The 22,537-nt window shown below is 43.9% G+C and overlaps 3 protein-coding genes across 3 annotated transcripts; 1 reads left to right on the top strand and 2 right to left on the bottom strand.

Annotated features, from left to right (window-relative positions):
* Positions 1-1,678: 1,678 nt before the first annotated feature.
* LOC105398627 (alpha-crystallin A chain-like) lies at positions 1,679-2,291 on the bottom strand. The gene has a single exon (XM_011570772.3). The coding sequence runs from the start codon at positions 2,258-2,260 to the stop codon at positions 1,757-1,759; it is 504 nt and encodes a 167-aa protein (XP_011569074.3). The 5' UTR covers positions 2,261-2,291; the 3' UTR covers positions 1,679-1,756.
* A 1,359-nt stretch (positions 2,292-3,650) lies between these two features.
* On the top strand, positions 3,651-5,172 carry LOC119692421. The gene is made up of 5 exons (XM_048633258.1): positions 3,651-3,669; positions 3,767-3,887; positions 4,180-4,272; positions 4,715-4,915; positions 4,974-5,172. The coding sequence occupies exons 1-4, from the start codon at positions 3,651-3,653 to the stop codon at positions 4,869-4,871; spliced, it is 390 nt and encodes a 129-aa protein (XP_048489215.1). The 3' UTR covers positions 4,872-4,915; positions 4,974-5,172.
* Positions 5,157-22,537, bottom strand: LOC105390550 (nodal modulator 1). The gene is made up of 20 exons (XM_048633257.1): positions 22,353-22,537; positions 18,285-18,671; positions 17,851-18,010; positions 17,390-17,635; positions 16,079-16,244; positions 14,728-14,813; positions 14,299-14,398; positions 13,823-13,904; positions 13,417-13,604; positions 12,759-12,940; positions 11,628-11,792; positions 11,155-11,331; positions 10,402-10,573; positions 9,821-10,029; positions 9,285-9,475; positions 8,143-8,292; positions 7,768-7,851; positions 7,373-7,478; positions 6,661-7,014; positions 5,157-6,160 (listed from the first exon to the last, which is right to left on the bottom strand). Exons 1-20 carry the CDS (start codon positions 22,499-22,501, stop codon positions 5,894-5,896), a joined length of 3,621 nt encoding a protein of 1,206 aa, XP_048489214.1. The 5' UTR covers positions 22,502-22,537; the 3' UTR covers positions 5,157-5,893.

Below are 22,537 nucleotides of genomic sequence, written 5' to 3'. Positions count from 1 at the left end.
GTTTAGGGGGAGTTGTTTTAGGTATGTTTTTGTATGAGGGCAGAGGTACATTTTTGTGAAAAATACTGATAGACAATTGGAAATTTAAATCTACCTGTAAATATCTATGAACTTGTGCATTATATGCATAGTATATACGTGATTTTTTTAAATACATACAAGTAATGAAAAAGTTACAATATTGAAGTACATTTCAAAATTGTAGCTATACTAAATCATATCAGTATATATTATTATGTCATGTATACCTGCATCATTTATTTATTGACTATTTAGTACACTTCTTTGATCATAAATATCTTTCATCCCTATAGTTTTCTTGAAAAATCGCTTTAAGCGATAAGACTGACAGTTTTGTACATATGTTAAGGGTTCTACCTTTTTTGGCATAAGATTTATTTGCCTAATCTCGTATTGCATAGTAACGTTTCGTCAAAGTCTCGTTACGCCGAAAATCGTATGGCATAAATCTCGTTTAGTAAAAAGTTATTTCGCATAACATTGTTTAGCCTAATAATGGTATGGCCAAATCTTGAATAGCCTAATAATGCTATGGCATAGATTTATACAAAGTAATAATATTCGTTTGGCTTTAACTTTGACGGAGCGTCTCCCTACATAGCGCAAACTGGTGCCTTGTATTGTTTCCGCTATTTGGAAAACGCTCCGCTCCGCTCCGCTCCGCTTCGCTTCGCTCCGCTTTGGTTTTGATGAACATGTGCACCTAACACGCTCCTCCTCGCTTTGCTCGTCGTCGCACCTATTTTTAGGTTTCGATCTCATGGGGTTTGTAATAATTATAATGGTCGTTAACTTTCGATTTTTTGATCATACAATATCGTGATTTTCGGGATGTAGGAGAAAAATACCACAATTTGTACATTTACTACATACTTAATATATTATTTATTAAGATAACATTAGGAGAAACAAGATTATACATAGGTATAGACGAACATAAATTTGAGCAAACGAAACTTAGGTGTTCAAAGATTGTGCCTAAAGAGTTTTAGACGAAACGAGCCTTATGCCACATAAGTCTTGGCAAAGTGATGGTTCAGCCAAAAAAGTTTAGACCATACGAGTTATGCGAAATGAGTTTTGGTCAATAAAGATTATGCGAGATGAGCGGAACCCTATGTTAAGTTATGTTTCATGTGTGTGTGTACAAACGAAGAATATTCTATCTATCTATGTATCTAATATTAGTAAAAAAAATTAAATGTTTATAGGAGGGCATCCCCTTAACTTGAAAATGTTACGCGCGGCATAACGAAAGTACTTCATAAGCGAGGAGCGGCGTAACGCAAGTAGGTTGAAAGCGTAGGCTCGGAGCGGCGTAGCGGCGGCCCGACGTTAAGCCAGCAACTCAACAATTTCACCATATTTTCGTATAAATTTACGAGTAAGTACCTATTTTAATATGTAGGTAGGTATTTATTATGAATACTAAGGCCACCCGCGCACTAGGCAGCGGCAGCCAGTAAAACATAATGATGTTGTATAGGAGCCCGCGCACTAGGCAGCCACGAATTCCCATATATTTTACTGGCTGCCGCAGCCTGGCTGCCTAGTGCGCGGGGGGCCTAAGAGATAAAAATAAAAGACGAATCTGTATTAAATTTTAAACGTTTATTATTTTACGTATTATTCATAATTATAAAACCTACAAGCTAAATTAAAATACAAAACAAACTATTCTAATCAGTCTGAACGATGCAAAGGAAATACAACCAAAACAATAACGAATCACATTTCACGACTTCGCCGCATCCTTGGTCTTATCCTGTATGGGTACGGTGCGCTCCTCCACCGGCTGTGCCCTGAAGGCGACCAGCACCAGGCGGCCCTTGTCCAGGTGGCATTCCACGCGCTCTGGCGGGAAACCCTCGGGCAAGAGGAACCGCCGCTCGAAGTGGCTGCGCGACCACCCCCCCTCCTTCTTCACCTCCTTCTTCCCCTCGACTGTGATCTCGTTGCCGACGGTCTTCACCTGGATCTGGTCGGGAGTGAAGTTTTGTACGTCGAGATGGACTTCGACTTTCTTCCCGTCAGCTTTGACTTCGGTTTCGGAGAGCACGCCGTCGATGCCGTGGCTGTGGTCGTGGTCGAGGGCGGACATCTGCTTCATGTACTTCAGCGGGTCGCGGAAGAAAGGGTCCCTGGATAGCGCCGTGAAGGGATCCTCTAGAACCCTCATCAAGGGGTCCCGACACGCCAGGTTCCTCAAATGACGAGCCCAGTACGGAATCAGTGACATCTTTGCTTGTTTCTCCTCTTCACTTCGATGCTTTTCTGTTTTAAAACTGATGCAATTTCCGCGCCGGCTCGCGTATTTATATGGCGCGACGGTGACGCACCCTAACGGCCAGAATACTCGAGTAGTTTGCGGAAAATTCTAGGCACTACTAGAAATGTTTGGCAACGCCATCTTACAGTGAGTAGTGGAACTACATCAAAAGAGAGCAAACATAAACAAATTAGTTATAATATAATTTCTACGTTTTCATTTATGGCACTTTTCTGAATTGTTATTTTTAGTAACCTTATTTTTATTTTTATTTTGTTACTGCTGATCATTTAGATTTCGGAACTAATTAATAATATTAAAATAAAATGTTGGATGATGCTGGTAGAGCCATCTAGTTTCGAGTAGCAAAAACTGAACAGTAGAAAGTTCTCGAGATGGACACCTATTCTTGTGGGGTCTCTGGCTGACACTCTAGTCTAAGGACTAATCGAGTTCAAAACTATTTTTAGCATGTCAACAAACATAAACCAGTGAACCTGCCTCATATAACTCGCTGAGTAGGTACAACAATAATTTTTTTATCATTTAAATATGCAGCTTGAGACTCGATACAACGATATTCGATATAACATCTACAATAGTAGTTAGTTTGAAGAGTAAAAGCTGCCAATCTCTTGAGATTCTATCGTCGATGTTCTTAGCTACCTACCAACTTCGAATGCTAAACGTTACTGTTGTAGGTAGCGTAGGTACAGTGTAGATAGGCACCCTCGGAAATCATCAATTTCCTGGTATTGTTTGTCTAAATTATCAGCAAATCATCTACCTAATTCTTTACGATAATAAATATTGTTTGAAGTTCACATTACAGCCTTGTGAATATCGTCATTTCAGTGGTCTTATATCCGTTACAGGAAATTCATATAAACTGTAGCAACGACATCTTATCCTCAGTCCTTAGCTGCTAAATTCATCTTGCGGAACTAATTTTTTTTTATTAGATTTCAAATAATAGTTAGGTACCTACTTAGATGGCGCTGACATACGTTGTAGTGTTGTGTTTGTTTTGTGCAGTGTTGGGTCATCCAGTGGAAGATTTTGATGTGGTTCAAAGTGAGTGTGTAATTTTTTTTATTCCATCTTACTAAAATACCTATTGTGTCTAGTATAGTAGGTGACTAGTAAGTAGTAGTATCCACACAGATAGGTCCAAGCGAGTATCTAAGCGAGATTCTTTGTGAAAAGATATAGCGGGAAGAGCTCATGACCACTACCAGCGGTGCAGTACCAGTGGCCCAGTTCTGGGCATGTATTATTTAACGACTTTGTTGGTTTGTCGTCGACACGATAAGAAGAAGAAAAGATATAGAACATTTGTAAATAGTAATACTATACCGCAATGGGATTCAAGTCAACCAGTATGCTCTTCAGCTTGTCCCGTTAGTTATTCTAACTCAAAATTGCACATACCTACCTACCTAATCGTGATATTGACGCGTGGTCTTACATCCACAGATGGCCACCACACGTCGTGGAAGGGGCCGCGGCTGTGGAAGCGGTTCGTGAGCCCCGCGCTCACGGGGGGAGGGTTCGAGGAGGGGGCGCTCGGGGGACGGAGGCTCAGGACTAGGCGGAGGTATGTGATGTGATGACTGTCACTTTAGTGTGTGCAATTATTTAGCTAGATAACATAAGTACCGTACCGACCTAAACTATCAGTCTTCTAAAAGAGTTAGGAACTTTAAAGAGAGCAACCTGCCTCCGAATACCTACCTATACAAGCCCGATCCGAATCACACCCAAGCAAATACTAGTAGGATCACAACTAGTTGTACTACCCAGAGTAAAAAAACACTACCTACCCTACAAACATAATGTTCAGTGTAACTACCCCCACCGTTCTATGTATTTTGTAAATATGATTCCAGTACGGCGGAGGAATGTGAGAAGCTGCAGCTGTGCAAGCTGCACGCGCGCTCCAGCCGGAACTTCATCGCGGCCTTCGAGCTGTACTTTGTCAAGTAAGATATTACATTTGTTAACATTACTAATTTAATTATTCAGGCCATGTTTGAAAAGCTTATGTTTTCTCGCTCTAGCGGATACTATCATAAAACTTTTGACGGATTGATTTGCCAGGATGTCCATAATCATGAAAATAAAGATTTCGATTATGCGACTTTTTGTCATTGTTAGTTATTTACTAAAAGTTAAATGCATAGTAAAAATAAAATTCCGATTTATAATCCCTTTTTTACAGGTTTGTGCTCAAATAAACCTAAAAGGTCTTGTGTACAGTTAGTTAGATAGGATCCATTTCCGCTTGTGACTTTATACATGGACGCAAAGACTTGTATCAACCTATCCTTGTGTTTGTATGCTTATATTAAAACTTGTTCACCAGCTACATAGCTGGACCGACAACCATTGTCATAATGATGTTCATTGTACATTCCCCCTCAGCAAGGAGAACGCCCGTCTCTGGGACCACCGCGCCCACTCCATCGCGGACTGCGAGCGAACATACACGGGCTGCCGCGGCGGCCCCCCGCCCCGCGCCCCCGCGCGCGCCCCGCCGAGGGAAGTGGAGTTTGTGGATACTGACTATGAGAGCTATTGAGTAGGGACACAATATAATAATAATATGTAATAGAAAAGGGTGTTGCAAAAGTTGTATAGGAAGCGGAAGTGAGTGACTATACAATGACCCCCTGGCTTACAGCCTTTTGGTTTACTATAACGTTTTTGCAACACCTAATAGGGTTGGTTTTGAAGCTAGAACATGAAGTGAGAACTATGAACGGAGATTTACATCAAGCTTTTGTGATTTAGCTACTAAGACAAGTTATGTATTAGGCTAAGAAATAGCGTGTAAATATAATGTAACCTAGAATAAAATGCAATATAAATCTTAAACAATCCACAATTTATTTCATTTTAAAACCAAAAGGAATACTTTTCACTGTATATTTAAATGCACCACAATATATTAATTCGATAAATATTAAATCAACAACAATTATAAATAAACAGGGAATAATCGCACTCTTTTAAACTCACAGCTACATCAGGGATAACTCATAGCTTATGTAAAAAACCTAGTACATTTTCATTTACAGAGATCTTAAAGTTTATTTGAAACTAAGAAGAAATTACAGACATAATTATGCAGTCCACAAATATATTTTCAGGACTGTTTGTTTTTCTTCATAATGATAAGGCAGGATAATGGTAACATAGCCTTTTTTCGAGTACAAATTAACAAATTCGTTATTTCCACATAACTCCATGCTACAACTTTCACACAAAATAATGTACATTGGTCATTTTCACTGCATGCTTCAAGTCTTTCAACTAAATTATAACAAAAGAATATGCATTACACCACTCTGCAATCAGAATTAATCTTACTTATTTATAAATAAATCCTGAAATTGATTCCTGCTTATCAAAAGTTTGTATATAATTCACTTTTTACCTATTCCACCTTACTTACAATATTATTTTGTCTAACTTACTTTATACGCCGTTTTTAATACCAATCTTATTCGACATTCGAAACGACTATAAAACCGACTGTCGCAATCTATCAACCAGTCTACACCACCACAACACAATAATTCACCACCTACCCCCAAACCCCTAATTAGAAAACGGCGTCTTCTTCTTCCCCTGTTTCTTGCCCGCCGCGTTCACACTGGACACGATCTGGTCAATGCTGGCCTTGTCCAGCACCTCTGGTCTCTGCACGCGAGTGGTCTTCACGCGCGCGCGGTCTAGGGCTCCGCTGGCCGCTTCAATCAGCTGTGCTATTAGTACGTCGCGGTAGAGGAATGCGGCTCCCAGGGCGGCGAGTAATGGGACTACGAGCAGAGAGGTCTGACGGAGCTCTTGGTCGCCGGATTTCACCTGGAATGAAGGTTTGGGTTGGTTAGTTTGAGGGTGAAATTAGAAAACTAGTAAGTAATAATGGTTGCTTTTAAAGATTATCTATCTGATTGCCTGTGGTGTCAGAACTAAAGCGATCGTTGCTGAAGCATGATGAGTGCCACATCAGCATGACTGTTAAACCAGCATAAACAAAATAGTCAATAATATTTTAAAACATTATTGTATCAGTCTAATGTGTACAGTTTTTTCCTTCAAGTTGAATAAAATCTGGTGTAAACTGGAGTAAACGACATTATTAGCGAATTAGCACATTCAGTAACACGCAGTCCACACGTGCACATCACGTATTTACTAAGTAAATGTTAACTAAACCAATTCTCGATGCTATGATAATGATCGATAATATGTAGGAAATTTAGTAAGTAGTATACAATACTTGCTTTCATATACATTGTCGTTAACAATGTAAAGCGATACTATGCTACATTATGTACTAAAAATTTAGCAAACAAACTCACCTTAGGCGCAAACTCGATATCAAAGCTCTTGTACTGTCCATCCGACGTGAAATAGACCACCTCATCCTCATAGCTATGCGTGGCTTTCGACAAGCTTGACTCCACAGTCAGCACATAGGTCTTGTTATCAGCCGGCAGGCGCGGCAGCACATACATGAGGCCAGGGTTGTTGTTGCCATGGTAACCGGCCGCGTCTAGCTTGGTGGTGTAGACTGGTGAAGCTGGGTTGTCTTCTAGAGCTAGCTTCAGGCGGAGTGACTTGTAGTGGTCGACATTGGGAGCGTGGATGAGAACGGTCGCGTCGGTCAGTTGATGCGGCTGGATCGCTATCAGGCGCACGCCTGAGATGTCTTTCTTGCCTTTGATCTGGAAATTAGGTCATGGTATTGTAATTTACAGATTTGATTGAAGATAAACGGAACAAAACGATATGAACTGAGGGAGCTGGAATTGAATACAGTGCCGAAGTAAATTCATGATGGAAGTAGGAGGGGAACTGAAGATCATGACTGTAATTATATTATAGATCGTGACCATTCGTCTTCACACGCCAAGCATATTATAGCAGAGTTCGAAATCTCTGAAGGATCACATAGATTTTAATAAAATAATACTAGTGGTATTTCTATAAACAAGGCATGTAAGGCTAACCCCTGCGACTGCGCTTACGTGTGGTTATACTGACAGTTACAGTATGAAGCTACTATCATACCTCAATAACTTGCGTTGGCGTGACGAGCCGGAGACCAGCCAGCTCGGGCACGCTGCTGTCGCGCAGCTGCAGCGAGTAGCGGCACTCGGGGAGCAGGCCGCGGATCCTGCGGAATACCGGTGGCATTGTTGTTATACACGTCAAATTATATCTAATAATAACACACATATAGAAATAGAAATAGAAGAATGAAATGACAGTTATCGGCGAGCAACGAGTCGCATGTATGAACGAAAGATAAGAGAGGATTCGGAACGAGTCCTTTACGAAATTGACTAATAGCAGGAAAGAGGCACGATGCAGCGCGCTTCAATGGCGTCGCGCGGTTTTGACACATTCCACGTGCACCTTACCCTCACCCACACCTCCTAAGACACCACAGTAGCAAGGTTCACCTGAAGCCTCCATCAGCGGTAGTAGTGGCGTGTTCTTCCGTACATTTCTTGCCCTCAGTGAGCGGCGCGGCTGTGACGAGGTGTCACTGCAACATCAACCCTACTGCTACAGTAACAAGGCTCACCTGAAGCCCCCATCAGCGGCAGTAGTGGCGTGTTCTTCCGTACATTTCTTGCCCTCAGTGAGCGGCGCGGCTGTGACGAGGTGTCACTGCAACATCAACCCTACTGCTACAGTAACAAGGCTCACCTGAAGCCCCCATCAGCGGCAGTAGTGGCGTGTTCTTCCGTACATTTCTTGCCCTCAGTGAGCGGCGCGGCTGTGACGAGGTGTCACTGCAACATCAACCCTACTGCTACAGTAACAAGGCTCACCTGAAGCCCCCATCAGCGGCAGTAGTGGCGTGTTCTTCCGTACATTTCTTGCCCTCAGTAAGTGGAGCGGCGGTGACGGTGGCGCCGGCCCACGCGCCCCCCGAGATAGACACCAGCGAGCCGAAGCAAGAGTGAGCTACGCGGGTGCCTCTGCAAGGGAAAACAGGAAGTATAGTAAGTTTATTGGACATAAAATGTTCCAAAATCGATTAAGTATCGATTAAGATTGAGATGACATCGAAAGTCACTAGTTCCATCGTTGGTGGTAGCGCTAGTGTTGCTAAATTGTTCGGTTTGCTTTCGTGTAGAGCGTAATTTATATTCATGTCACGACGCACGATGAGCACTGGAGGATGGAACTGATTCATTACTACCAGGCAGCGGCAAGCGTCGCGTCGTCACCACTTCTCACTGGCTGCAGACTTTTAGTGCCACTGAGGTTTTTTTAGCGTGCTGTAGCGTCGCCGTCTTTTTAGACTACCCCAGCTATTTGGAGCTGCCCCTGCGGCAGGTTCACTATAGTGGCTGGCGGCGAGAAGCGGTACTCCTTGAGCAGCGGCTTCAGGTAGTACTGCGCCGGCGCCAGCAACAAGAACCGGAGCGAGCCGGGGGGGGGGGGGGCGCGATCAGGTATAGCACCGAATTAGACGAAAGCGAAGATGACGTCGAAAGCTACCGTCGTATTGTTGCTAAGTTGTTCGGTTTGCTTTGGTGTAGAGCGGAATTTATACTACCTACACAAACTAAATTCAACGTTAAATATTTTTATTCATCGTAAAACTATAAAAAAATCTGATGAACGTCAATTTTTACAAACTACTCTCCGTTCGGATAAGGGGGGCTCTTTCTAAAACTACACATATGACGTCGTAAGATGAGCGCCGGATGATGGAACTGCGTCGCCATCACGTCTCACTGGCTGTCTATCGAAACTTATAGTGCCACTACCGTTTTTTCTTTGCGTGGCGTCGCGTCTCCGTCCTACCCTATAGGCATCGTGCCACTCTCTCCCACTGAACACTTGAGAACACGACGCGACGTCGCAACGCAGTGTTGTGTCCGGGCCCTATTATCACCCTAGGCTTTTAGTGCGTTACTTTAGAATATCTTGGCGTTTTTATTTTATAACGAGCTCCACTCACTTGCACACCACTTCCTCCAGCTGCCCCTGCGGCAGATTCACTATAGTAGCGGGCGGCGAGAAGCGGTACTCCTTGAGCAGCGGCTTCAGGTAGTACTGCGCCGGCGCCAGCGACGAGAACCGGAGCGAGCCCGACGGGCCCGTGATGAGGTTCTTGCGGTACGAGCCGCCGGATAATGAGACTACTGCGCCCTGGATAAGAAAGATTATAGTAAGTGGGGGATAAATTTTAAGCTATGGATAAGCTTAAAAATCTGGGAGCTTATCTAATTTAAAAAATATACAAGGTAATTAGACAAAGATAGGTGATCAACAGGTCACTGAAATCCGCCAAACAAGTGATAACCGTTAGGGGTTTTCGAAGAGATACAACAAACAGAAAATATTACAGCGTGAGGTGCCATCCAGCCCGCTAAACAGGTGAACTTAATAGAAAGGTAGCTGGTAGTGGCTACAGCACTGCTTGACAGATCCAGCAGGGGACAATGATTGACTTATGATGATAGACACATGAGACATATATTTATATATTTTTACCTCTAGCGCCTGCCCCGTGGCTTCATCCTGCACGGTCACGACAATCTCCGCCAGTCTCCTCGCACTGATGTCCCCGTTGGCCTCCCTGGCTCCCATCACATAGGACTCCTTCTCCGCAGTGACGGTGTAGTGTTGCGCCGCGTCCAGGGGGCCGAAGGAATAGGCGCCGTCTGGGCCGGTCGTCATTGAGAGCTTGAGGTCGGATGAGTCTGGAATGTGAGGGGGAGGTTGTTATAGTTGCGGTGGTGGATGGATATTATTATGTAGTTATGTCTGTTGGATATTATTCTACATAAAATAAGCACTATTTCTATAATCTTGAAAGAGTAATTTATTGTTGCTTGAGCGAATTAGTAAATCGATGCTCAAACTTAATTACCCAACAGAAGATGTGCTACGAATTAGCTATGGCTCTGTCCTCAATCCTCTATTTGGTGCAACTAAATGGCAGACGCCGCAGTTACGAGGAGGATCGAGAGGGATTTTGAGAAGATAGACTTCCGATTTGAAGTTGTTCTTCTTCTTATAGAGTATCTAGTAGGACTCTGGTCAGGACACTAGGACACAGACAGTGCTCTCACCGCTAGTGACGGTGACCACGGCGCCCGCCACGGCCGGCACGACACGTCCGCGCAGCGTGACGGCCGCGCGCGCACTGAGCGGCACTCGCTGGCAGCCCGCTGCCGTCAGCTGCTGCGACGGCGGCGAGAAGAGGAGGGAAGAGGAGGTGGCCGTCAGGGCTGATACCTCGTGCTGGAATAGAGGTAATAATAATAATAATATGTGGGGACATCTCACACACGGCCATCCGACCCCAAGCTAGGCAGAACCTGTGTTATGGGTGTCGGACAGCTGATATATCTACACAAATACATAGATAGATAGATATCAAATATAAATATCTACACCCAAAACCCGAGTACAAATATCTGTCTTTAAACAAATATCTGCCCCAGCCGGGAATCGAACCCGGGACCTTCGGCATAGCAGTCAGGGCCACTAAACACTACGCCATTCGACCGTCTAGAGGTTTAGTTTCAGATAGATAGCATCGTTGTTAATCAGAAAGATGGCCGGAGTACGCACCTACTGAGTGACTACTCTGACGCTACCTGTGTATCAGAATACGCGATCGAAACACACTACAACAGCAGCCAATCAGCTTAACCGAATATAGCTCTAGTTTCATACAAGCGGTATATAAAACGAGCATACTCTCAAAAATTCCGCTTTGTCGTATACGGCAGTGTTTCCCACGTAATTCAGATTTCGTTTTCGGGATTAGAATTCCGGTCAGGACCCGGTTTATAAGATAGAACAGTGGCTCTACTTACCGTCTTCAAGTAGAACGTATGCCTATACACGTAGTTCCCTCCGGCCGGCTCTCCCGTCAGCGGTCCGACGGTGTCAGCGCTGGCCGAGCCCGTCAGCTGCAGTCGCAAGTCCGACACCTTGTGAGGGGAGACGATCTCGATCTCTGTCGCGTGGGCCACTGCTGTTAGGGTCACGTCCTGTGGGAAGGAGATATATAAGGTGATGTAAAACAAGTTAAAAGCACTCAGTAATAATGGACAAAAAAAAGCGTTAAAAACGACCTTATTTCAACACTAAAAGTCGCATAACTTTTGAACGGCTAAGGCGATTTTGATAGAATATGGCTGAAAACACTCGGGGTAACTTTATCTATGACCCTAAAAAAACAAAACGAAAATCGGTTCATTCGTTTGGGAGCTACGCTACCACGGACCGATACATACCCCTCTTTTTCGGTCGGGGGTTAATAAAATAGAACAGAAAATATACTAACAGTGACATCCTTGGTAGTGTCAACGATGACAGTCTCCGGTTCATAGCGGTGGCAGGAGCGAGGGGTCAGCGAGTATCTGTCAGCCGCTGACAGGCACACGCGGGTCGACGGGGCCTTCACCTCGAACTCACCCGAGTCTTTGGAGGTTGCGCCGGTGTATTTCACCTGGAAGATTGATGTTGGTATTAAGAAATTATGTATTTCATATGCCTAGGAGAGGAGGGGTAGACGTGGAAATTTTATTGAAGACTAGTATTTTACACATTGGTATGGTATCATACCAATTCACATCTAACACATGCTTTCATTAATCTAGGTACTAGGTACACAGAATCCGAAATTTAACTTCATATAGACCCATTTTACACCTACTTTCTGAAAGGTAAAAGCTTTCTAAAGGGGTTATTTGGGAGAAGCGAACCCAAGGAAAAAAATAAAAAATATAAAAAGAACAAGTATAGCAAAAATTATACTGCTATAAAAGCTCTTTCAGGTTCTCGTCGAAGGTTATGATCTACTTACCGTAGCATCATACTTGGCTTGCACGGTGACCCGGTACCCGCTGTGCACTGTGTTGGAGAAACTGTAGGTACCGTCTGTATGATGATGATCATAGAATAACAAGTAGGTAAATGATGATGTTTCTCCTTACCGTAGCATCATATTGAGTGCGCACAATGACCCAATTATTACAGCTCCATTTACTCTTTAGCACAAGTCTAGTGTTACAGTCAACGATCATTGGCTGCATCATCATCAGCTCCTGCGATCCCTAATCAGGGACATAGTTCTCGAAGTGTGGATTTCCACTATTGGCTGCATTATAAGTTTATAATAATTATGATGTTTCTCCTTACCGTAGCATCGTACTTGGCTCGCACGGTGACCCTATCTATGTAATCTGACACTGTTGTTGTTGCAGTCCTATGGCACCCCAGAGGTGCAGAGGGTCTCCACTAACTTTTGGCCTCGCTCCAGCTTAGTCTAGCGGCTCGCAGCTCGTTTTCGACGCTTCGGCGCCATGTTTGGACAGGGCGTCCACGGGAGCGCTTGCCATTTGGTGGCCTCCAGTCAAAAGCTATGTCCTTGCCGATCCTTGTATCTGTGGAAGTGGATGATGTTCCTCCTTACCGTAGCATCATACTTGGCTCGTACGGTGACCCTATACCCGCTGTGCACGAAGGGCGGCGCGCGCGCGGCGGCGGCGGCGACGCGGACTGTGAGCGCCGCGTCGCGCCAGCACAGCGCGTCTTCACTGACCGACAGCTGCACTGTGCCGGGGAGGACGTTGGAGAAGCTGTAGGAGCCGTCTGCGGAATTATGGTGATGGGTTTGTTTAAAATTGTGTGTGAACAAGCAATGGTTTAACGGAGTAAAGGGTGTTTTAATATTATGCGAATTCCATTAAGCATGCGGGATCGTACGCCATTTTCCCGCGTCCCGCGTGCTTATTCTACGCATTATAATAAATTGCGGGAGTCATGCGTGCGGGGCAATCCCGCGTGTGTGATTAAATCCGCAACATATTAAAAACAGCCTGACAGACCAGTTATTCTGCAGTCTTAAAAAAATGTTTTATGTGCACCGGTAGGCTCATTTTATAAGAAACGTACTTAGATAACACTATCGGACAAGACACCTTCGACAAATCATGGGCCCCTGTAGTGGGTGAAACAATTCACATGTTAACATGTATTGTATAAACCAAGCCTACTTATATTTTCATGATAAACCCTAGATCTATTATTTATATTCGGTACCGATGTGATTACAAAAAACAGCAACTAACCTTCTTTGGTCCTCGTAACCAGCTCCTTCCCGTTGCCATTAGCCAGCGACTTCAGCGTCACAGCCAAGTTGCGACACTGCGGCACCGCGCACTGTACCTTCCCTTGCACCTCGCAGTACAGCTGAGAGAACATAACTCCCTCCACTGGGGCTGATGATACTGTGACGCGCTCTGAGAGAGGGTAGAACCTGGGGGGTTGTAGTCAAGGTGAAGTTTAAAAATGTTGGTGAAAATTAGGGTGCAATAGGGGCATTATGATCAAATTGGGGCCCATCTCTCTTTGTCTATGCAATATTTGACAAATCATGGCCGAGCCACATAATGTCGTTACTTGGTGTAAGATCAAGGGGATATAGAAAGTGTCTTATGCGTATTGGTCAAGATACATAATAAATAATGTACGTACTGTAGTCCATCTTTTTGTTCCTTGTCTGAAACTTCCACATTGATGTTGTAGACTCCCATCGGCAAGTATGTGCACCATTTTCCTGAAAACAAAGAAATAATATTGATTTCCATGCACAAAACGCAAAGGGCAAAAACCATCATTATCAGCCGATAATCGTCCACTGCTAAACACAAGCCATGAAGCACCCAAGAACACTCTGTCCTTGGGCTTCCTCATCCAGCTACTACCGGCTACCTGCTATGCTGAGTCACAAATAAATTTAATAGTATGTACGATAGTTCTGGAGTGGAGGCCGCGACTAGGCAATCGTAGTGTGGGACGCCCTCCGGCTAGATGGAGTGACGACTTGCGAAAGGTGGCTGGTTATTATTGGATGCGGAAAGCTAAAGATCGCATCCAGTGGCGTGCTTTGGGAGAGACCTACGTCCAGCAGTGGACTGCTATAGGCTGATGATGACGAAAGTTCAAGTTACCTTTCCCGTCATTAGAGATGGCGACGGACTGCACCAGAGAGCTGGTCTCCGCCTGGATCAGCACGTTCCTGGGCTCAGACGGAGTCACCGTGCCGCACACCTGAACACAACAAACAAATACTTATCATTTTCAATTTCTTAGTAGTACTATCTCTCTAGTTATAAAATTGTAGTCTTTGGTACTACACAGTATTGGTTATCTGGCTTCAAACTTACATATTTTTCTGTAATATAAAATCGAACAAATCTTTCTACCTTACATTGCAAAGCACTTTTAGTGGGAGCCTAAAGGTAGCCATTCTGAATGCCAGTGTTCTTTATACTGTGTTGCAACAGAGAATAAAATTGGCCCTTTCTTTATAACTTGCAGTCTATTTCACGACAGTATTTCTAGCATGTATAGGGAGTGAAGGGGTGTACATTATTTACCTTCCACCTGGCCACGCGTGCCTCGGGCAGCGACACGGCTCCGTTGGGGCTGATCGTCAGCTTCACGTCGTCCAGCTCACATTGCTCTGTCAACAACATAATAATAACAGTTACATTACAATTCAACACAACCCAATTCGTCCGCAAATCCAGTCTAGCACATTTTACAGTAAGCGTGTCTTGATCATTTACGCAAACGAATTAAGTATACCTACGTTTTTATTGGTCTATGGTGGACTCCTAGCCACAATTTCTAATGACTAAACAACATATGGCCCTTCTAGTCGTTGGGCAGCTGACCGCCAACCTACACCACCCGGCCTGGTTGCAGTGTGGTTATGCTACCGCCTTCGCATCTCCGTAGGGCTACTGAATACTACTGAGTTGGATCATAACATTATGAGTGAAATTGTTATATTATTGTAGGGTAAGCACCGCTGGTCAGTCGAATTAGAGGCATTCAACTCTAATGGTTGTTTCACTTGTCCGCTCCCCACTACGTCACCTCGTCCCAACACACCGTAGCTAACAGAAATATTATGGGTCTTCTCCCAGGCGTTCCGTAGAAGAGAGCGTAACGTCTCGTTTTGCGCCCTAAGGGGATCTAAACGCTAAACTCAAGCTCGACTCACCGTGTTGAAAGCTGACAGCATGAGCTCCCGGCGCGGCGGCCCGCAACGTCATGGGCTAGAAAACTTTTCATGCAAACGTCTCCCACTAGCTGGTACTCCATAGGGATGTCGCGAGTGTTGCGAGCACATGACACTAATTCGGATATTTAGGCCCTATGAGGGAACTATCTCTTTGACTCACCATGTTGAAAGCTGACAGTATGAGCCCCCGGCGCGGCGGCCCGCAGAGCTCTATGGTAACACTAGCCGTATCATGAAACATGTTTAAAATTTCGAATATATAGATATGCACGTCAATCGTTATTAAAAGGCGTCCGTATCTATGTAAACTCCGGTGAATTATCGAATAACTTATCGACAAGTGACAAAATTAATCGTAATACGGCCACTATTTAGCCACTCACCGTGTTGAAAGCTGACAGCATGAGCCCCCGGCGCGGCGGCCCGCAGCGTGTATTTCCCCGCCGCGACGCCGCGCCGTCTAGAGACACACCCGCGCCCGTGGCTACTGAGCCTGTTACCTCAGCTCACATCAGGATAATTACGCGTTTTTTGGCCCTATTACAGTATCACTAATCATTTTTAATATGCACGTCAAACGTTATCGAAAGGCGTGTATATCTATGTAAACTCTATAACCTATCGACAACTGTAAATTTTATTCGTAATACAGCAACTACGTAGCCACCTAAGCTACACACACACACACAGTCACTCACCGTGTTGAAAGCTGACAGCATGAGCGCCCGGCGCGGCGGCCCGCAGCGTGTATTTCCCCGCCGAGTCCGTGACGCCCGCCGCCTGTCCATCTAGAGACACGCGCGCGCCCGCCAGCGGCTGCCCCGCGCCCGTGGATACTGAGCCCGTTAGCGTGTAGCCTGTCACCTGAGAATGTGATTGGTTTATGTGAAAGTTTCACTGTTATTCTTCTTACCCGCCACCAGGACCCGAGGTGTGCGGGGTTGCGCAGCCGGAATTACGAGTCCGGCTGTTTGGACCAGGGTACTACGGGCGTCCGGATCTCGAGCCCTCCACTAGCTTGCTAGTGGATCCGGACTTGGGTATGGATTCGTAGTGGCGGTTGGTTAGCTACAGGGGGGGACAACGTTCGTCTGCCCGGTATGCTTGTCACCGGGCGTCTCCCCCGTGCGCAGCTAGTGGCTCAAGTAGCGGTTTAGGACGAGGGCCGTTGATGCGAAAGAGTCACGGGGCACGTGAGTTTCCCTTATAGTTGGTCCTAGGACTGACATCTCCGGTGCTTGACTGGATATCAAGTAGTGCGTGAGGATAGCATGCGCCGGCCGACCCAGCTGAGTAGGCTCCATGGGTAGACATGTAGGTCTGCATGTCGGGAGGTGAGCGCGCATTACAGCTCCGGTACCAGAGTGGAGATCTGGCAAATGGCTTCTCCATTGTCCCTAGTGTGGATCCCAAACACGAGTGCTCCGGATGGAGTACGGGAAGTGAGCGTGCCATCAACAGCTCCGGCACCTGTCAGGACATCAGGGAGGGGTCTCACCACCCCGAGGCGACTCTCCTAGTGAGTACTGTGGCTATACGCTGCAGCGGCTAGATCCACTGCTCCATGGATCCCTGATGTCAGACTGCCGTCTGACTGAAGGTATAGTGCCTGTTGTCTATGACCAAGTCGTCGGGAATGACAGGCACTATAAAATAATACGTAGTTTAGAAAACGGGTATCGTGTTATTCTTCTTTTGAGTCTAATAGGCTGGATCAATTCTAAAAACTATAACTATCTTTTGAATATGATCATTCTTGATGTAATAATTAGTTTATATCTCAGTTTTTTTTCTGGTTTGATAATTTTTTGGGCGTTGTACTTATAGTTTTTTTCTATCACTTTGATTAGAAAATTCCCAAGGGTGATCTCTTGTCGTATATAATTTGAGTTCATTCTCAAAAGAAATCAGCATGCCATAACTACGATCATCTATTCAATAGTATAGCCACAGAATAATGACTAGTATGGTATAGCAAATTAGGTACAAGCTTACACAACCATCTTTACCTCAAAAGCATCCTTGATAAACTGGCTATCATGCTTCACAGTGAACTTCACGGAGTCCGGCCGGACGTTGTACTGAACTATGGCCTGTCCCGGGGACTTGGCCAGCGCCAGCAGCGAGTAGTCCCCGGCCGGGACCAGCCCGAATGAGAACACTCCGGAGGCGTCTGTCACTGAGTAGCAGATGGGAGAGTCCGGGACACCCTGGAGTAGGGCTGTCTGGCAGCCTTCTACACGGAATTTGGGGTTCTGTTAAAAAAAGATTTTAGTCTTTACTATAAATAAAACAGTGTGTTTCTAGTCTACTTATAAAATGTCTACCATCCATTCGCCATTATATGCTTACTCATTCACACAAAAACTAATCAAGCTCATCCTGCTATCTCATCTGGAACTGCTAGACGCCCATCACTTGGTGTCAATTTTATACTAAAACAAAGGTAGGTAATCATAGCACAGCATACCTCCTTAGAATACAACAGCACATGCAGCCCAGCCAGTGGGTTCCCGTGGGAGCTGACTGACCCGGCCACGTCATAGCCCTTCACAGCCAGCGCACCGGCCACCAGCACCGTGTTGCCTTCCTTCACCTGCACCACCGCCTGGGACGGCTCCAGCTTCCATCTGGAAATTGAGGATCAATGTTCTAGAATGTTTTATAAAATGGCTGTGACATGCTGCTTTTTGTATCATGGTTGCTAATTGATTATGGATGTTGTTTCTCATTTAAAAGAATGAATAATGTGGACCTTTCTAGTATTGATAAAAAGATCTTGTAAAGGTGAATTGTTATTACAACATTTTCCAGCAATATTTCGGTCACCAGGTAAGACACAATGCCATGTCTATATGTAAAGGTGAGAGAGATACATAGTACACTCCTAAATTCCACACTTACTTTGGATGAGAAGCCTTGACAGTGTATTTTCCAGGTATCACAGGAGTGAAATGAAACTCCCCGCCCGCAGCTGTCACTGTCTCCCTCTTGTCTCCTTTCTCATTGACCAGCTGCACCGAGACCCCACTGGGGCCCTCGCTCTGGCCAGCCGTGATCACTTTTCCCGTGATACCAAAGCCATTGAAGGTAAAATTGATGTCCTGACCAGAGGAACAGCGGTCTGTTTCCCCGTCGACCAAAAGCTCCACTTGCGAGGGCTCGAAGCTCCACCCCGCCGGCGGGTGCACCTTCAGCACGTACTCCCCCTTCTCGTACAGAGGCAGGAAGTAGTAGCCGTTGGTTGGAGCGCATTCTGTCCTCTCTTTGAGGGCACCGTCTTTGGTATACCTACGAGCAATAAAATTGTTACATTTAGCGGATTTGTAAATGGAAATTAGTTAGGTTTATGAACAAACTAGTAGCTGTTGAGTGAATAGTCGTTCAGATGATGGAATATAAAGGATACTTCGACTGTAGCAATTAACAATGTCGTAACTGACTTTTGGCCATTTTTCAGTTTATTGCACTAGAAGGTCATAATATCAATAAGGAAGGTGTTAGGAAAGTTTCAGCTCTTAATTATGAATATTTCCCGATTTTTCTTGTGGAAAAAAGTCGGATCTGTTCATGGCGACCGCTTAACACTGTCGGTAAGTATGTTGCGACACTGTTTCCGGGGCGGGCGAGCGGGGCGGCTGGTCGCATCTACCACTTCCCGCCATGTTAGCGGGAGGAGCCCAAGTTGCGTTATACAATTTTATTATTTGGTCTTTAAGATCAATTAATTTATAAAAATAATGAAACTATAATGTCTTGCTCTAAATAATGGTAGACTTAGTGTATCAAGGAACGGGTAAAGATCTCAAGACAATGTATGACAGAATTTGAAGATTTGTGTACAAACATGTTCCATTAAAACGGATACAATTTAACAAATATATATTTTTATAGCATCTCACATTAACATGCTTGCTTAATACAATGTATTTTTTTTAACAATTAATATTTTATTAAATTTTCGTATGGAAGTTGTATAAACAGTACTGAACAGGTAACATTGTAGCAAACGGCACATCCAACAGTATTAACTGCGCATTATTTTAATTTTGAGTCGGATGTACCACATCCCACATTGTTACTTGCTTGCGTTTCAAGTACTACTGTTGTAAATGGTATTACCGACTTTATTATTTGTTCTTCTTTCCCTTGTGATTGTCGGATATGGAAGAACCGACCTTGTTATTTGTACATAATGTTAAACTATTGAGTTGGATGTGGTACAGTGTACCATTATTTTCTGTTAACGTTGTAAAATCTCGACCAGCTCTCTATAAAAGTTAGAGCCCAGCCTCACTAGAACCTCATTGACCGCGTTACCAGCAACGTGTCCAAGCTGTAAGTATTGAAATTTATGGTACCTAACTCACTTGGCGACGGTGTGGCATCGTCGCTAATACCATACATTTCAATATACCTACTGCTTGGATACGTAGTTGCTGATGTGACCATGGCCTAGTAAGGAAGGCCTCTTACTGTAAATTTACTAAGGGCAGATTTTTCAAAAACAGTTAATAGCTCTGGTATCTGCAAAAATAGTTTACTTAAATTTAACACTCACATCTTTAGAAATCCCATACATACTCGTAATATTCCAGAGTAGGTAATTCTGTATGGTAAACAGAAAAAATGATAATTTGCGTAGGTATGTCCCTTAGACTTTTTTAGTTGGACTGAAGGAGCATGTGGTTCATGATTTCAGGAGCATTGCTTTTACATTCTGTATGTTTATAGGTAGCGATATTTTATTATTTATTTATTGTTTTTTGGATAACAACCGTCAATAAAATTCCTATTGGATTTGAAGATGAACTAGTGCAGTCACGTGCACTGTAACCTGCAGGTTTCTCGGCCTCTTACTGTACAGCTGCAAGGATACGAGTATGCTAGATCTTTAGTGATAACAATAAAAAATGACATCAGCGTAGGGAACAACACTCTCATGAACATCCAAACGAGCTTTTTGAGACACTTTCTGACTCCTCATTACAGAGTTCCAGGCTCCAATAAATTTATCTGATTTCCCACCATCACTTTCAATAACCCCCTTACATCTCTCGTTAACAGGATACCCAAACAATACAAACTCATTCTCTTGCTGTAATCTTTAATTCTCTATCGTGATCTTACACTCAATCCCCATTTCATCTCTTTCAAACATCATTACTTTCGCCTTTCATTCCCATCATTTTTAAACATCATACCGGAAAGTTACTTATTTTTGCAGCTGTTCTACCGACGATGATAGTAAGACTTAATTGTCAGCGTACAGCATGCACTTAAGAAGTAACTTTTCGATTCGCAATCCTCTTTTTCATCTTTTATATCTAACATAACTTTCTTTAAATAAATGAAACACCCAAGACAAAGCACACATTAAGCAGGGCTTAACACCCCTGTGGATGCTAAACCAGTCAGTGTAGGCTCTATTTATCCAAACGCAAGCCAAAGTCCCTAAAGGGATCCCAGTGGTCGCGTCAATTGGCTGTCCACTCCATAAACGGACATTGTGTCCCACAAATCATTCCTCCTTACTATAAAAGCATTTCCTAAATCTAAGAAGGCACAGAACTCTGTTAAGCCAGGACCTATCTGTGACATTATACGTAGTGATAAGATCGTAATCCACAAATCCCATTCCCTTTCTTCAAATACCATGCCAACACATCCAAGATTTTTTATTCTCTGTCTCCCTACCCTTATACCCTTTCAATCAATATTTTTCCATACAGAATCAACGATACTTAAGAGGCTGATGCCACGGTGAATGTTGCGGACCTGGAGAGAGCCTTTGTCTTTATGCAAAGGAACTATGACCGCTCCGTTCCAGTTACCTGGCACTGTACCGCAACACCAGCACTCATTGAGGAGTTGGTAAATCTCAGTTGCAGCCTCTCTCAATGAGCGCCACAACACTCGGTTCTCGGACTTCCTCCTCCAACCGGCTACCCGCCTACGGTCCAGCGGGCAGGAGGGCGTCCCACCCTGCGTCTGTCTGTTCGTGGTCTCCACTCGAGAACTCGTCTACCCCAAATGTTATCGATTCTTCGGCAGATATGACCAGCCCACTGCCACTTCAGCTTGCATATTTTGACAGCTATGTCGGTAACCGTAGTCCTCTGACGGATAACCTAATTTCTGATACGATCTATCAAAGAAACCTCAAGCATAGCTCTCTCCATAGCACGCTGAGCGATTTGAAATCGGTGGACCAGTCCTACCGTCAGTGTCCAGGTCTCTGCAACATACGTCCTCACTGGCAGGACTCACTGGACAAAAGTCTTCAGCCTCTGAGGAATGGCCGAGGAGAATATGTGACGAAGTTTCCCGAATTTCCCGTTCTTAGCATGCCTTAAGAAACTGCGACATTCAGTTTTGTGTCTAGAACTATAAGCAGATTATGGTTGCATTATTATAATTGATAACTAAAATTTATCTTAGAAAATAGAAACAAAATAATGGAAAACTACAATTTTCATGGAAAAATTTATTCAGGAAAGCATAAATCCGACATCGTAAAGAATATAAAGTCCACTTAAAATAGCAGGATTTCCCACTTCCGACAAAATTTTGAGTACTAAGTTCAGTGAACATTGTTGAATCTCCCACTACCAACAAAATTTATAATACCAAGTCCAGTTAACATTGTTGGATCTAACTCTTCCGACAAAGTTAATCTGGGATTTGACGGTTAATAATGTCACATGTGCCTTTTTTCACCTTTCCTATCAAAAATACTAACTTTTTATCTTACTACCTTGTAGCACATTTAAAACTAAGTCACCATGCCGAATTTGGTTAAGATAGATAGAGTAATGTAAATTTTAGAACTATTTTAGTCATATTTAAAACTTAAAACGGCTCTACTGAAAAGTAGCGGTTTTTCACTTACGACATTGTTAATTGCTACAGTCGACTTAATCTAATTAGCTGGTTGAGACGGCAAAACATTAAGTTTAGAGGTTAACTCACAGTCCAATTTCAATTTTGGAGAAGTCCAAGTTCGCATGACTCTTAACAAATCCACCACATCCTAAGATATCGTTTGCTCTACATTCTAATAAGAATGTAGCCAAAACTACACTAAAAATTAAAATTACACGACCGAGATTGACGGCCATTTTTTTGATTATATTTTTTTTTTACGATAGTGTTGG

The sequence above is a fragment of the Plutella xylostella genome, chromosome 5 (genome assembly GCF_932276165.1).
Source record: "Plutella xylostella chromosome 5, ilPluXylo3.1, whole genome shotgun sequence".
Lineage (NCBI taxonomy): Eukaryota > Metazoa > Arthropoda > Insecta > Lepidoptera > Plutellidae > Plutella > Plutella xylostella.
Note: the sequence above shows the minus strand (reverse complement) of the source record. Positions and strands in the feature narration are given on the sequence as shown.